The following is a 17,660-nucleotide window of genomic DNA, read 5'->3' as shown; positions in this document are numbered from 1 at the left end:
AGAGCTGAGGTTCATCCATAGTCGTTATTCTCAGGGCAGTACTGACGTCTAAAGGAACAGACTGGGGTGGGGTGGGGTCTGGAAAGAATGCTGTGCCTGCTGTTGCTCATCAAGAAGCCACCTCCTGAAGACAGGGAGCATATCTAGCCACAGTCACGATCAGCTTGTACCATAAACAACAAACCTGTCAATTATACTCCAGATGCCATTCTGGAAACTAAGAGGGCAGTATCAAATAGAATAAAGTATAACCAAAGTGTAGTAAGTTGTTACGTTATGAAAATTATAGTGGCCATATCATATCAAATACTTCTATTTATTTATTGTTAGTTAACTTCTCTTCTACTTCAATATCCTAAGGGGGGAAAAATGTTTTTTGAGATGGGGGTCTCAGGTAGCCCAGGCTGGCCTTGAACTCCCTAAGCAATCAAAGATAACCTTGAACTTCTGATCTTCCTGCTTCCATCTCTCAAATGCTGGACTTATAAGCATTGTGTGTAGTCATGTGCAGTTTCTGCAGGTGCTAGAGACCACACTCAGAGCCTTGTGCACAGTCGGCCAACAGGCATTCTACCAACTAAGCCACGCCCCCAGCCCGTGAACAAGATAGTTTGAAGACACAGTGAATGAAGGGATGTCTGGAGAGAACTGCCTCCTATGTCATTCAAGTTTCTTCCTGGTGCATTATACTGTGTCGACCTGTTTCTGCTTTTTTCTTCTTCCTGAGGGGAGCATGCCACGTGGCACTCACGGAGCTCAGAAGAGAACGTGTGAGTGTAGCTAGAGTTTTCCTGCCTTGCCCACAGTCAGAACAAATCTTTATCACCCGCCAGTCCCACAGCCTCTCAGAACCAACCGAGTAAACACAGAGACTTATATTGCTTACAAACTGTATGGCCGTGGCAGGCTTCTTGCTGACTGTTCTTATGGCTTAAATTAACCCATTTCCATAAATCTATACCTTGCCACATGGCTCGTGGCTTACCGGCATCTTCACATGCTGCTTTTCATGGCGGCGGCTGGCAATGACTCCTTCTGCCTTCCTGTTCTTTCTTTTCTCCTCTCTGTTAGTCCCGCCTATACTTCCTGCCTAGCCACTGGCCAATCAGTGTTTTATTTATTGACCAATTAGAGCAATTTGACATACAGACCATCCCACAGCATATGAGAATCAACTCACTCCTTCCACCACATGGGTCCTTGGAATCAAACTCAGGGTGTCAGGCATGGCAGCAAGCACCTCTCACTGCTGAGCCATCTTGTGGGCCTCTGCAGCTCCTTTTTTTATGTGAGATCGTTTTAAAGAGGATTACTCATGCGATCACAGATCGATTATTCGTGTCTTGTTTTCGACTGTTTCCCTGTGGTTTTCACATGGAGGCACACACAGTATTTGTGCAGCAGCCCTGGAGGTGAACCTGGGGCCTGCCTCAGGCTCCCCTCCAAGGCCCAGGTGCCAGGGTCCCTGCATTCCTGAGGCTCCATCTTAGTAGAAGCTGTTTTGGGTGACAAGCTAGTCATAAGACCCTCCACACTGACAGGTGTGTTGCCAGATTTAGCAAATAAAAACATGGGTTGTCTAATTAAACTTAAATTTCAAGGAAGCAACAAATATGCTTCCAGCAGAAATATGCCCCCATGCAATTCTTGAGACGTGCTTATCTGTCAGTTCTACCTAAAGAAACAAACACAGGAATCTCCCAGAATTTATGGTGTCATAGAGTTAAAATTTGGTCTTTTCTGTGCCTCACACTTTATGTATACCTAAAGGTCCAGAAATTTCAGTATGACGTTAAACTCTTAAAGACAGTTTGTTCTTTGGTGAGACAAAACTTCTTCCATTAGCCAACTAGAAAACAGAGACACTAAGTCGCCAGCCCACTGTAGATGTTCTGTAAGGCACTGTCATCTGGAGACGTCTGTGGCTGGCAACCAAAGGTGTCCATCAGCTGAGTCACGCTCTCTTTCCCCTGTCCCGTACCCACAGCACAAACCACACCAAGTGCCAAGGTAAATGTCCACTGAGGAGGGCTGAGGGGTCTCCAGCCTCCTTTCCTACCCAGGTGGAGAAAGAAGGCTGGTTCTAGGGCCTGAGACCAGGATTTGAGTCAGAAGAGAATTGCCAGCTAGGACGTGGTGGGGAAACACCTGCTGTCTCAGCATTTGAGCAGCTGAAGCCAGAGGACCACAAGTTCAAGGCCAGCCTGGGCTGAACAGCAAGACTCAATTTCAAAAACTACGAAGAGAAGGACTGGGACTATAGTCCAGTTGATAGGATGTTTGCCTATCATGAAGGAAGCCCTTGGTTGCATGCCAGTCCCAGTACTGCATAAAACTAGGCGTGGTGGTGCATGGCTGTAATCCCAACCCTTTAAAGGTACAAGGCAGAAGGATTTGAAAAGGCCATTTACAGCTAGGCTCTGGGACAGGCCGAGTTACATGAGAACCTGTTCAAAAGAAGTAAGGAAGAAAGGAAAGAAGGGAGGGAGGGAGAAAAGGAGGGAGGGAGGGAGGAAGGGAAGAAGGAATAAGGGAAGAAGGGAGGGACTTCCAAGGCAAAGACTAGAAAGGGCCGGGGGGTGGTGGTGGTGGTGGTGGCGGCGGCGGCGGCGGCGGCGGCGGCGGCGGCGGCGGCGGCGCACGCCTTTAATCCCAGCACTCGGGAGGCAGAGGCAGGCAGATCTCTGTGAGTTCAAGGCCAGCCTGGTCTACAGAGTGAGTTCCAGGAAAGGCGCAAAACTACACAGAGAAACCCTGTCTCGAAAAACCAAAAAAAAAAAAAAAAAAGACTAGAAAGGAGAAGCCCAGATATTAAGCCTAAACAAAGAAAGATGTTACCAGAATAAATACTAATGAATGGTGGGCAAAGTAAAGTCCAGAGGTATTCCTGAGATAGCCCAGAGGTATTCCTGAGATAGCCCAGAGATACTTAGGAGCTTTCTGAGGCCCCCAGCAACCAATGTGCACACACACACACACACACACACACACACACACACACACACACACGGTGCCAAAACAGAAGGGCCGATAGCTTCACTGTCTCAGAGAAGGGAGCAGACCCACAAAGCTGAGAATCAGAGCTGGCCTCGACACCTACTTTGACCCCTTCTAAAACCTTGCAAGCCCCTAAACGTATACACACCATGTACTACATGACTTTCTCAGTAAAATGTCAACAATGCCACCTGCATCCAATGCCACCCTTTCGAGGACTAGATATGCTCACGAATCCTACTAGAGCAATGAAGCCAGGGAGAAAATCAGGGGGACACACAGGCTCAATTATTTACCAGGTGACTCACTCACACACGCCAACATGCCCTGGACTTTGGAGTCACTTAGCAGGAGTCAAAACAATCCGTGCAGGTCTTCCAGGTCACTGCCAGGCCTGGCACCACAAGTGAAGTTTGTCCGCCATCTTCCCAATTCTAGTGCTGATAAGGCTCAGGGCAGTGGTTCTGGAATAGCAAAAAGCTCTTTGAAGTTTTTTTTTATTGAGGGGGAGGTAACGCGTACACCACAGCACACACGTGGAGGTTGGGGGACATCTTTCGGAATTTAAGTCTCTCCTTCCACCATATGTGTCCAGGGTTTGAACTCAAGGTCACCATCTGTGGCAACAATTGCCTTTATGTTCTAAGCTAACCTGAAAATAGTATTTTTTATTATTTATTTGTGTGTGTGTGTGTGTGTATGTGTGTGTGTGTGTGTGTGTACGTAATACTAGGGATCAAGCTTAGAGCCTTGTGCATACTAAAGAAGCACTCTAATACTGAGCAATATCCTCTGCCCCTTGAAATTGTGTTTTAATTTAAGTTTCTATAAAGAGGTAATTTTTGTTTGTCTCAGAAAATCAGAACAGACATTGTCATGGATGCATGTTGCAGCCTGAATCCGGCCATTGATGTTGGGCAGGTAGGTGCTGGACCACCTCAGTGGAAACCCCTTCCTGGGAGTGGTTGAGGGGTAGATAAAGAACTCCTCACAAGGATACCTTGCCACAAGGCTTAAAATTGTCATCCTCCCCTTCAGATAGAAGGCGCATTTATTCAAGGAATGGGCCTTTATACCACTGAAGAGCTGCACTATTCTCCGGAAGGTGTCTTGTACTCCAGGAGCCCAGAGGAGTACAAAATTCCAACTGTCACTGAGGTCCCTGAGCAGTTCAATGTGGCCTTGCTGCCCTCATTTCAGACCCCGCTCACCATCTACTCGTCTAAGGTAAGCACATGAACTAGCCCCTCCACACCGCAGCAGCCAGGGAGCACGGCCAGAGAAAGCCACCAGACAAAACAAAACCGGATGCTCATGGTCATCTGGACCAGGCCACTTGGAGACCAGCCACCTACAAAAACCTGAGGTCCAGGAAAGAGAAATGAAACTTCCAGGATCAATCCTGGGCCCAGACTTCATGAATACCTTCTCTCCCTGAAAAAAAAAATTATATATATATATATATATATATATATATATATATATATATATATATATATAGGCTTGCATTTGCATTTCCTGGGAGAATAACATTTTTTATTTTAAAACTTTATTTCTTTTTTTTTTTTTTTTTTGATTTTTCAAGACAGGGTTTTTCTGTGTAGTCCTGGTTGTCCTGGAGCTCACTCTTTAGACCAAGCTGGCCTCAAACTCAGAGATCCACCTGCCTCTGCTTCCCCAAGTTCTGGGATTTAAAGACATGTGCCACCACTGCCCATCTGTCTATTTCTTTCTTGATTTTTTGAGATGGATCTTAGGAGACCAGAATGACCTCAAACTCACTGCACAGGCAAGGATAACCTTGAACTCTTGATCCTCTACCTCCCAAGGAATGACCAGTGTGTGCCACCATGCCCAGCTCTCATCTAAGAACTGAGAATATGATATCGGGGGTCTGGAGGAAAGGCTCCAGCTCCATCTGTAAAGCCCTTGCCTTGAAAACACAAGAACGTGGGTTCGATCCCCAGAACCCACATAAAAATTCTGGGTGTGGTGGATACTCTTATAACCCCAGCACTGGGGAGACAGGAGGATCTCTGGGGCTCTCTGGCCAGTTGGTCTAGCCTGATTAGTGAGTTCCAGGCCAGTAAGAGGTTCTACCTCAAAGGAGGTCGAGAGCATTTCCAAGGAGGATATCCTCTGTGAAAGGACCGGAGTCATCACAGGACACACAAAGACCAAGTTTGCAGCACAGAGGAGATGTATTTGCCCCAGAGGGACAGAGGGCACGGATAAGGGACAAAGACAGAAGACAGGGGATGAGAGAGAAGGGAAGGAAACAAGTGTTGTTGTGGGATATTTGTACACTGTGTGAAGGTATATTGTAATAAAAATCTGGACGGCCAATAGCTAGGCAGGAGGTATCGATGGGACTTCTGGGCAGAGAGAGGAAGTAGGAGGCATGCAAGTGATACAAGGGAACCCAGAGGAAGCAGGATATGTGGCACTTGGCAGGATATAGATTTAAAAATATGGGTTAATTTAAGTTATAAGAGCTAATTGAGGCCGGGCGGTGGTGGCGCACGCCTTTAATCCCAGCACTCGGGAGGCAGAGCCAAGCGGATCTCTATGAGTTCGAGGCCAGCCTGGGCTACCAAGTGAGTTCCAGGAAAAGGCGCAAAGCTACACAGAGAAACCCTGTCTCGAAAAACAAAAAAAAAAAAAAAAAAAAAAAAAAAAGAGCTAATTGAGACAAGCCTAAGCTAAAGGCCAAGCTTTCATAATTAATAATAAGTCTCCATGTCATTATTTGTGAGCTGGTGGCCCAAAGAAAAATCCAACTACAAACAAGGGGTTGGGATATCTGCATAGAGGACAAAGGACTGCCTCTGGACAGAGAGGAGACATAGGCAAATAGTTTATAAGAGGAAAATGGGAAACCCAGTGTTAGGACGAGTTGGTTTGTTTTGATTGGCCATGTTAATTAGGGCAGCCAAAAGGGGGTTTCCATTGCTGGACTTCAATACTTTGATAGCTGGACCTTGGTGGTCAGCTTCAGGAGGAAGAAGTGGCCAAATAAGGGAATGGACCTTGGTGGCTAGCTTTAGGGATGTAATCTATGGTTTAGCAAGGAAGAGGGAATGGGGGAGGGCAAGGCCTGCCAGAGCCATGTTTGCTTGCTTAGAGTCCTTCGCTCTGGCCTCCACACACATGCACACTTGTGCCCATGTACCCCCACACATACACCATTAAAAGGCGTGGGTGGAGGGAGAATGCAATACTGAGCTGGGTGTGGTGGCTAAAACCAGTTATCCCAGCAGAGGGTAGGTTAAGGCCTGCTTGGGCTATATAGAGAGTTCCAGACCAGCACGAGCTAGTCAAAAAACAAACAAAACCAAAAGAATAGATGAGATTGAAGACATGATACCACTGAAACCTTAGACATCAGGAAACTAAAGATCTTGTCCCTACCCAGGCCCACCATCCTGCTCTGCTCCTAGGTAAATTGCCCACCTCTGAGGGTCTCAGGGTCCTCAGTCAAACCCACAAATGAATCTAGAACCTAGAACAGCCGGTCCCAACTGTAGTGAGAATGTCCTGCCCCACCTTCCATCCCTCCCCCTCATTCTGCCCAAAGACAAATGACTCCCACGTGTAACATGAATTGCTAAATGGTCTTATAATAAAAAAAATCCAGAGCCAGATATTGGAGTAAATGCTGAAAGATCAGAGAGACAAAGGAACAAGCCACTGCCATGTCTTACCTCTAGGACTCCTCAGCCTGAAAAGGCTTCAGGTCCTGTCTCCTCCTGCCTTTTATACCTTTCTCCACCCAGCCATCACTTCCTTCTTAGTGCTGGGATTAAAGGCGTGTGACTTCCCAAGCGAAGGCATGAGATCTCAAGTGCTGGGATTAAAGGTGGGTGCCACTACTGCTTGGCTCTGTTCCTCTCTTAGACTGAGTCAAGCTCATATACTCCAGGTTGGCTTCTAACTCACAGAGATCCAGAGAGATCTCTGTCTCCCAAGTGTTAGGATTAAAGGTGTGTGCCACCATTGCCTGACCTCTATGTTTAATCTAGTGGCTTGTTCTGTCCTCTGATCTTCAGGCAAATTTTATTAGGGTACACACTAGACCACCACACCCGTGCATGGGGGAGATGGATAACATCTGGATTCACTTCTGGTTGAAAGGATTTGAAGGATTTTACATCAACGCTCAGAGGTGAGGGGTGCGGCTAAACAGCTTTCAGCCGGGGAGACAGCCCCCACACCCAAGAATCATGTGGCTTCAAATGTCAATAGTGTCAGGAAGCAAACACACCAGCCAAGCTTTATTAATGACTCAAGGAAAGGAACAGCGAATTAAGTAAAGGTCAACTTCGTTTGCATTGCTTTATGCAAATCATGACGAATGTCAAGTGAGAACTTCACCAGGTGTGAGATGTAAGGTCTTCCTTAAAATCTTTTGGGAAACTTCTAGGTTGGAGTTGTTATGTCTCCAGACAATGGTTAACTGAGGTGCCTATTTAACATATTAAAGTGGGCCAAGCTGCCAGGTTCTCCCAGCATCCCTTAGTCCCTACCTGCTAAAAGATATGGCTGGCATATCCCACCCCCTACCCTAAACCTCTCCAGCCCAGGGTCTGCCCTCCCCCCAGCTGCCTTTCCTATATAATCCCGTCATTTTGGTTACCTGGCCTTTTGGTCTTCCCTTTACCCTCATGGTCTCCTGGTCTCCTGGCCCTCTCTTCTCCCCTCCTACTTCTCCTGATGTGGCCCAGCTCAGTCTGGTCATGTTCACCTGGACTCTCCCAAACGTCCCTGCCTCTGGCTGTGCTCTCCTTTATCCACAATAAACTTTCTCCTCCACCATACCTAGGAGCAGTCACGTCCTTACTTTTTAATTTCTTCTTTTTCATTCTGGAGTAAATTGATTTTCTTTTCTGAAACAAGAAAAATAACTGCAGGAGTTTCATCATTTTCCAAACTGACTCACCCTCAGCCTAGATGTCACTGCTGGACTTGGGTTGGTGAGGGCATCACAGATCCAGAGGGAGGTGCATTGACAGGGCCTTCAGACTCTTGCTGGACTAGGGTACACACTAGACCACCACACCCGTGCAGGGTGGGCCAAAGGCAGCCTAGAGCCTACAGAGAACAGCTTCAGGTCAAGAGTTCCCAGGCAGGGCAGACAATGTGTGGTGGGCATCCCCATAATCCCAGCATTCAATAGAGATAGGAGGATCATGAATTCAGTGCCAGCCTAGGCTACCGGGCAAGATCTCTCTGGAAAAAAAAAAAAACAAGGACCAAGAGGAGCATGGTGGTATGTTCCTATAATGCTAACATTCAGAAAGAAAAGGCAGGAAGTTTTTGATATTGGATGTTCAAAGCCAGCCTGGTCTACTCCACAGCACATTTCACAGCCTGGTCTACTCCATAGCATATTTCACAGCCTGGTCTACTCCATAGCACATTTCACACCCTGGTCTACTCCACAGCACATTTCACAGTCTGGGTTCCACAGCAAGACCTTATCTCAGACACCAAACTTAGACAAATACTCTGCCTCCTTTAGCCCGGGAATCATGAGGAGTTCTTTCCTCTGCTCATGAAGTTGGCAAGTTCAAACCATCGACTGTTCTCATCAGGGTGCCCTTCCCTCGCCACACAGAAACACACCTTGTGTGTGCACATACGTGTAAACACACACACATTCCTTTCCCATAGAACAAATACTTAACTCAGAGAAAGTTCAAATTTTTTTAAGAGCTCCAGGAGTTTCTCTTGGTCAATAAGCTAACAAGCTATACAATGAACATTTGAGATGTTTGAGAGGTGATTTATAGAAAACTGTATGCCAGGGATTGAGAATACAGTGCTAAACAGAGTGAGGCCCTGTCCTGGAAGTAGCTTGTGGCCCACTATAGAGTCTTTTAAAACAAATGTGTTGCATAAAGCAGGTGGTTTCTGTGAGTTCAACTTGGTCTACAGAGTGGATTTGGGGCCAGCCGCGGACACAAAGTGAGACCTTCTCTGAAAAAAAAAAAAAAAAAAACAATAAAATCGACAAATGTGTTTTCTTGCAGGGCCTGGGGGAGTCTGGGATGTTCCTGGGGTCATCTGTGTTTTTCGCCATTGCTGATGCTGTGGCTGCGGCACGGAGAGAAAGAGACCTAGCCGAGGACTTCACAGTACACAGCCCAGCCACACCAGAGCGGGTGCGCATGGCCTGTGCGGATCGGTTCACAGACATGGTAGGTTGTCGCTCTGTTCCCAGGAGCTCAGTTCTACTTCCGGCTCCTTTGGCCTCTGGCATACATCGTGACCTAACCTGTGTCTAGTTGATCAAGCTGTAAAACGCTAAGAGTAGGGCCGGGCGGTGGTGGCGCACGCCTTTAATCCCAGCACTCGGGAGGCAGAGCCAGGTGAATCTCTGTGAGTTCCAGGCCAGCCTGGGCTACCAAGTGAGTTCCAGGAAAGGCGCAAAGCTACACAGAGAAACCCTGTCTCGAAAAACCAAAAAAAAAAAAAAAAAAAAACCGCTAAGAGTACATCACACAGTCGGGTGTGGTGGCACATGCTTGTCATCCCCCAGGATTGGAGGGCTGAGGCAGGAGAGTCACCAGCAGTGGTTCCGACATTCATCCCCCTCTCCCAAACACGGCAATGATGACAGTCATCTGCCTCCAACCAGGGCCTCCTCTGTAGGCAGAGGCAGAGACCTGACCCCCGGTGCCTCAGGGCTCCTGGGTAGCACTGCCCTGATCTTGCTCACTGACCACTGTAAGATCACATTGTCTCTTACCCAAAAACTCAAGCAGATGTGACCTTCAACACAGCGTTCTCAGTCCCATTTTACAATAATCAGGATCCTTTTCCTGGAAGCCCCGTGAGGAAACTAAACACCCAAACTAAAGAGCTCTTCCGAGTGCTCTCTGCTCACCCGAGGCGCTCACTCATTCTCCAGTCTTCTGACAGCCTGGCTCCTGCATTTCCACAGATCTAGACTGGTTTTAACGATCTGGTTGTTCGGCAAAGCTGTCACATACAGTGGGAAGAAGTGAATCATTTAGCTTATTCACTACTCGGTATGGGGCGGCTGGGTTCTGAGGTACGTGGGGTGAGACAGCATTTTCTGCCAGGTCTGATGATTCCTTGTTGAGACCTTTTCAAAATTGTCTGTGTGAGAGCAGTCTCCAATTTTCTAAAATATTCATAAATGGTCCCTACGTATCACCTCAAATAGAACCTATATTTGATATTTATAAGCCTTATTTGTAGACAGATCTTTCTTTGGGCTGCCAGCTCACAAATAATGACATGGGAACTTACTATTAAATATAAAGCCTCAGCCGATAACTTAGGCTTGTTTCTGACTAGCTCTTATAACTTAAATTAACCCATTTCTATTAATTCACCTTCTGCCTCGTGGCTTTATTACCTGTACTCTGTACTGCCCATGCTGCTTCCATGCTTCCTCTATGCCTGACTGGCAACTCCGCCTTCTTCTTCCCAGCATTCTCTCTGCCCCGAAAGTCCTACCTAACTATTGGCCATTTGGCTTTTTATTAAACCAATCACAGTGATATATTTTCACACAGTATAAAGGAATATTCCACAACCTTTCCCCCTTTTTTGTCTAAATAAAAAGGAAAGACTTTAACTCTAACATAAGAAAACTATATGCAATAAGAACAATTAGCCAGGCACTGGTGGCACATGCCTTTAATCTCAGCACTCGAGAGGTAAAGGCAAGCGGATCTCTGTGAGATCGAGGCCAGCCTGGGCTACAGAGTGAGATCCAGGAAAGGCTCCAAAGCCACACGAACAATTATCAGGCAAGAATTGCATTTATAATGTCCAGTCCATTTGTATTTGGCATATTTGAAGAAAGTACTCCATTATTTATTCTATCTTGATGAGTCTAAAGCTCTGTACCTAATTTACCTTTTACCATAACTAAGGAAAACTGCAGCTATAACTACCTAGTCTTCAACTCCATCAAAGACCCCAGAAGGATATAACATTACCTGAGTAAATAGGAAGTGCAGTGCAAGCCACTTCCAAAACTAAAAGAAATGACAAAAACAGCTGGCTTCCTGGACATTTACCCAAGGTTCCTCTGTAACATTGGGGCATCCATCTTTGGCCTACAGGCCTAGAATATCTGACAGACTTTTCTGTGAAACAGGAATTTTTGAAGGACTGACCTACCCTGTCTTGGCAAAGTTCAGTAGTCACTCTCTTTTCTGTCCTGCTTGTCCAGATTGAACAGCATACTGTCAGCAATTGAGGCAAGGACAGTTTCTTGCCCAGTGGCTAACCTTTGCCACTAAGAAAGCAAATTCCATATAGAAGTTCTTCATACTTCCATATGAAGTAAATTGGTGCTGCCAGGAACAGATGTGTCTCACTGTCATGAAAAGGCTTATGTTATTAAAACCTCTTAAATGTCATATTCTGAAGATCTCTGAAGTGTTTGAATAGCATCTATCTATCTAAAATATATGTTTCTATGAACTTGAAAACATACTTAACTACAAGTTTGATAGTTATAGATGACTAACTATTTCCTGTATTTATTATCCTAAAGAGCTTTCAAGGACTAAAACTTTACATAACATTTTAAAATGAGCTGCATGGATACAATAACTTAAACAAGAATAGAAACATATATACAGTATAACAAAATAACCTTAAATTTGTATCACTATACAAAAATCCATACCAATGTAAAGTATTTGAGACTAGTGGTTGTTTAAAAGTAGACTCAACAATCCACCCTTTTATCTCATCATTTCTATACTATATCTCCCTTTTTCCCTTCAGAAAGAGATCCTTGAGTCTAGCTCCTTTGTTTAGTTTTTTTCCTGACCATGACTAATAACAACTTGTAACCAACCCCTGCTTCCTTCACCAAATGATGACAAACATCCATAACCCACCACATGACCAAAAAACACCCTCCCCATCTCTTGGGAATGTGAGTGTTGTGTTTTCTAGACTGCTTCCTGTTGTCTGGGAGTGTTGGCATCTTTTTTCTTCCGAGACAGGGTTTCTCTGTGTAGCTTTGGAGCCTGTCCTGGAACTCTCACTCTGTAGACCAGGCTGGCCTTGAACTCACAGAGGTCCGCCTGCCTCTGCCTCCCAAGTGCTGGGATTAAAGGTGTGCGCGCCGCTGCCACCACCACCACCACCACAACAACCACCCAGCGAGTGCTGGCATCTTTAGGAGACCCTGGGAAATTTGGGATAATGGTCAAGTCCTGGAAGAGTTAGCTGTATTATTTGTTGTCCAGTCTCCATGCAATGGGAAAGGGCAATGCTTATCTAAATTCCTGGCTGGAATAGCCTGTGAGGCTGGACCATCTCAGCCAGCAGCCTTGAAGCTGTTCCGGATACAGAACTCTGAAGAAACTGCAACAGAGGCACTGTGAGAGGCTGCATCACTTGGGCACCTGTTTTCATTGGTGTCTGGTCCCCTTGCTTTGAAAACACACAAACTTTCAAAGGTAACATACATATCTACATTAACACAAGTATGGAATGTGCTGTGTGTAAATCAGTTAAAGATAATTTTTTTGTTTTATGTTTGAGCAAGTAAAAGCCATCTGTCAACTTTATAAGTCTATTTGGACTGTGTAACCAAACTGTAGTATAAATTTCTATCCGTCCATATGAAAGGGTGGCATGCAATAATAAGTCATGAGGACTCTGTAGCCAACAAGATTTATCATGTCTCATCTTATCTCAGAGCTGTTCCCATGTAAGGGGATCAGCTTACACGTCACCTGTCCTGTAGTCTTTTTTTATTTCCTCCCCATGTAAGACTTTAGTATTTTTTTTTATGACTGTCTATACCCTTTTTTTCTTTCTATTCTTAAGCCTACACACCTTGTTAAACACACTGGAACCTGTTTAGAGGTTTTCTCCATCTGAACCTTCTTTACTGCATATCTGTAACCTTTTTTGTCTTCTTGAACAAAACCTTAAATCTACCACGCGGCTTAGCTCAAGGCGCACTGGCCACTCAAGAACACAGGCAGCGTGCGGGAGACATGTCTCTGTGCCGCAGCCAGCATGAGAGACTGTGGGACTAAGAAGCAGTGTTTGGCTCCGTTTTTGTGTGTTTGGAACCTTTTTTTAAAGCTTTCTCAGGTCTTCTTATGTGGAAATATGTGGCCCCACATTAAGTGCCATTTGTTGGTGGATTTTTCTGTCCTGCCAGCCAGTTCCCAAATCACAACACAGAGACTTATTAATTATGAAAGCTTGGTCGATAGTTTAGGCTTGTCCCACTTACGACATTTACCTGTTCTCCTGCATGTCTTGCTGCCTCCCCATCTGGCCCCTTCCCCCTACTTCTTCTTCCCAGTGTCCCTTGTGCCTGAAAATCCTGCCTAGCTATTGGCTATTCAGCTTTTTGTTAAACCAATCAGAATGACACATCTTGATAGTGTACAAAAAGATGATTCCAAACACTTATTTTAATAGAATTTTACATGTTGTCTTTATAAAAGTAACACACACTGGGCATAGTGGTGCACACCTTTAATCCCAGCACTTGGGAGGGAGAGGAGGGCCAGCCTGGTCTACATAGTGAGTTCCAGGACAGTCAGAGCTACCTAGTGAGACACTGTCAATAAATAAATAAATGTAAAAGTAACATGTGTCTGCTAATTTTAAACCCTGGAAAAATGGCTGAGGTGCCAATTTAACATATCAAAGCAGATCTGGTCACTAGACTCTCCCAGCTTCCCCCAGTCACTACCTGTTACAGGATATGGCTGGCTAGTACTCCCTGCCCCCTACCCCGAACTCACCAGCCCAGGGACTGGGCTGCCCTTCCCCCAGAGGCTCTTCCCTGTATAATCCAGACATTTTGGTTACCACCCCTTTTGTACCTTTGGTCTCCTGGCTGCTGCATCTCAGGTTCCCCTCTACCCCCTTTCCCCAAGCGGCCCACTTCAGTCTGGTCATGTCCACTCTGGACTCTCCCGGGGACCTGCCTACCTATGCTCTCCCTATTCTATACACTAAACTTTCTCCTCCACCATGCCTAGGGGCAACCATGTCCTCTCCTTTCATTTTTATTCATTCAATGTCCACTTTGGAAAAGTTAGAATATGTGGAAAAGAATAAGATGGAATTTAAATCAACCATAATCCTTTCAACTAGAAATAACTGTAACTATGTTGTGTTTGTGTGAGTGTGCATGTATGTTCCTGTGTGTGTGTGTGTGTGTGTGTGTGTGTGTGTGTGTGTGTGTAAGAGTGAGGCTGATACTGATACTGGGTGTCTCCCTTGAGATATGTGCAGGGGCCCACAGCGGCCACAAGGGAGCATTGAATCCCCAAGACCTTGAGTTGCAGGCAGTTATGAGCCTATGAACCACCTGACATGGATTCTGGAAACCAAATTCTGGTCCTCAGAAAGAGCAGCAAGAAGCCGGGCGGTGGTGGCGCATGCCTTTAATCCCAGCACTCGGGAGGCAGAGCCAGGCGGATCTCTGTGAGTTAGAGGCCAGCCTGGGCTACCAAGTGAGTTCCAGGAAAGGCGCAAAGCTACACAGAGAAACCCTGTCTCGAAAAAACCAAAAAAAAAAAAAAGAAAGAGCAGCAAGAACTCTTAACTGTTGAGCCATCTCTCCAGACCCTGTTGTTGTTGTTGTTGTTGTTGTTGTTGTTTTAAATAAAGTTCCCTCACTGGACCTGGAGCTCTCTGATCGCCTGGACTGGCTGGGCAGTAAGCCCCAGAGACCCTCCTGTCTCCACCTCCCCAGTGCTGAGGTCCCCGGGGACACTGCTGCTCCTGGCCTTTGGCAGAGGTGCCAAGGATCCAAACTTTATCAGCTGAGCCATCTCCACCACCCTTGTGACACACTTTAGCCAGCTTTTACTTTGAATATGCTCACATGTACAGCAGATCTTATTTATAAACTCATTTTACAAAATGGGCTTACCCCAGACATGGAACTCTTGAAAGGATTCGAGTGGTATTGTGGGGAGGGATTCTTCTGAGCCCTTGTTCCTAGAAATCTGAGTGGAGAAGGTACTTTTCCCATGAACTATCACTCAGACTCCTTATTAAATCTAAAGAACGTATCTCCCCAGTGTACTCAAGCTGCGAACTCATCATCTAGGTACAGCTGGAATAACAGCTGGGGCAGGGAAGAATGTTATCATCCAAGTAATAAGCCCCACTGCTCATAAAGTGGCTTGGACCACGTGGAGTGCAACTATTTGTTCTTCATGGTATCCTGGCCTGTAACATTCCAAGTCATCCCACTGGCCTCATGAATATTTGAAAGAATAAAAATATTGGCCATTCCCTGATAAGACTTGGGGGACCCCAGAGTTACTTTGCTTATAGTCATGGCAGGAAAATGGTGGCATGTAGGCAGCATGTCCTGGAGAAGGAGCCCAGAGTTCTATATCCAGATCCACAGGCAATAGGAAGAGACGGTGACTCTAGGCCTAGCTTGGGATTCTGTGGTGTAAGAATGGCCCCCATAAGCTCATAGATTTGAATGCTTGGTCACCAAGGACCAGCACTATTAGGAGGTGTGGCCTTTTTAGAAGTGTGTCACTGGGTATGGGCTTTGAAGTTTCAGATGCTCAAGCCAGGCCCAGTGGTTCTCTCTCTGTCTCTCTGTCTCTGTCTGTCTCTCTCTCTCTCTCCCTCTCTCTCTGTCTCTCTCTCTGTGTCTCTCTCTCTCTCTTCCTGCTGCCTGTGGATCCAGATATAGAACTCTCAGCTCCTTCTCCAGCACCATGTCTTCCTGCATGATGCCATGTCCCACCATGATGCTAATGGACTAAACCTCTGAAACTGCAAGCCACTACCAATTCAACGTTTTCCTTTATAAGAGCTGCTGTGGTCATGGTGTCTCTTCACAGCAATATGGCGTTAACTAAGACATGTTCTGAAACCCCAAACCCACCCCCTAGTGACACACTTCTTCCAGCAAGGCCACACTTCCTAAACCCTCTAAACAGTGCTGCTCCCTAGTGACTAAGCGTTCAAATATCTGAGCCTGAGGAGGCCATTGCTGGTCAGACCACCACACCTTCTTAAGCTGATCACCAGCAAAGAGGAAATAACTCAAACCCAGCCTTGAGTGAATCGTCCCTAGGAGAGCAAAGAGGACATTGACAGAAGACCGGAAATATACAAAACAGTCTTCTGCAGGAAATGTCCACACTCTTCTATCCAATGGAAAAGCAGCAATGAGTACGTACTTGTGATACCAGCCCTTGGGAGGCTGAAGCAGGAGGATCATGAATTTGAGGCCAGCCTGGGCTCCATAGTGAGACTCTGTTTTAAAAAACAAATTGTGGGCTGGAGAGATGGCTCAGAGGTTAAGAGCACCGACTGCTCTTCCAGAGGTCCTGAGTTCAATTCCCAGCAACCACATGGTGGCTCACAACCATCTGTAATGAGATCTGGTGCCCTCTTCTGGCCTGCAGGCATACATGCAGACAGAACACTGTATACATAATAAATAAATAAATCTTTAAAAAAAAATAAATAAATAAAAAAATAAATAAAAAAAATAAAAAACAAATTGTGTGAGATGTATATGTGTATGTGTATAGAATGTGTGTTTATGTATGGAATTTATGTATATGGAATGGCTGTGTGTATACATATATACACATATGTATGTGTGTATGTTCTGTGTGCATACATAGATATACATATATATGTATATATGGTGTGTGTGTGTATATATGTGTGTTTATGTATGGAATTTATGTACACGGAATGGCTGTGTGTGTATACATATATATACACATTTATATGTATGTATGTTCTGTGTGCATACCTATATATGTATATACGGGGTGTGTGTGTGTGTGTGTGTGTGTGTGTGTGTGTGTATGTATGTGTGTGTGTGTGTATGCAAGGCTCTGCTGCTCCACATCCCTTTCCTGGCATTCTGTGAAGCTTTTACTCCAGATAGCTCCGAGTTCAAGTCAGGGACAGAGAAACAAAGACACACACACAGAGTATTTCTCATCACCAACACCAGAGAAGCTTAGGGTACAGAAGGTCTCCTAGCAGGATGGGGACTGTTTGCATACAGCCCTGGAGAGAGCTAAGCTGCATTGCTGAGGGGTTGGCAGGAATTATATGCAAAGCATAGGTTGGGAAGGCAGAGGCATTCCTCTCAGGGGAGTAAACAGAAGTCCTGTGGGATCAGAGTTCACACAGCAGGACCGGGGGAGAGAGCCTACGTCAGCTACAGTCTCATGCAGCCCAGTCTGACCTCCCGTTGGCTGTGTAGTCCAGGACAATTTTGAGTGCCTGATCCTTCAGCCGCTAACTTCCGAGCGCTGGGATTACAGGCCTGTGCCGCCATGTTGGGCTGTTGACCGCTGTTTATTTTAGTTGAAGTACATGTGCGGATCTAAGTAGCACCCTTGCCTCGCATACACAATGCCTTGGGTTTGGCCCTCAGCACAGAGAGGAGAAAAAAAAAGTCAAGGGGATATATAATGATTCACATCAACATGCAATGTTATAACCATGGCTGAAATAAGTAATTTTTGTTTTCACTCAGAAGGCATGGACAGGAGGATTATTTCAAGTTCAAGCCCAGCCTAGTGGACCGAGTGAGTGCCAGGCTAGCCAGAGCTACATAGCACTACCCTGTATCAAAAAAGAAAGAAAAGGAGAGGAGAGGGGAGGAGAGGGAAGGAAAAGAGAGGAAA

At 45.8% G+C, this 17,660-nt stretch overlaps 1 protein-coding gene across 1 annotated transcript in view; it reads left to right on the top strand.

The window, feature by feature from the left end:
• LOC131923196 (aldehyde oxidase 2) overlaps positions 1 to 17,660 on the top strand; it is a 114,957-nt gene that overhangs the window by 69,757 nt on the left and 27,540 nt on the right. Inside the window, exons 32-34 of the mRNA XM_059278134.1 lie at positions 3,853 to 3,918; positions 4,036 to 4,224; positions 9,030 to 9,197. Of these exons, the coding sequence (XP_059134117.1) occupies positions 3,853 to 3,918; positions 4,036 to 4,224; positions 9,030 to 9,197 (423 nt within the window). The remainder of the gene's footprint in view (positions 1 to 3,852; positions 3,919 to 4,035; positions 4,225 to 9,029; positions 9,198 to 17,660) is intronic.

This window comes from Peromyscus eremicus, chromosome 13, assembly GCF_949786415.1.
Source record: "Peromyscus eremicus chromosome 13, PerEre_H2_v1, whole genome shotgun sequence".
NCBI classification, from domain to species: Eukaryota; Metazoa; Chordata; class Mammalia; order Rodentia; family Cricetidae; genus Peromyscus; species Peromyscus eremicus.
This window is presented reverse-complemented; position numbering and strand designations above follow the sequence as displayed.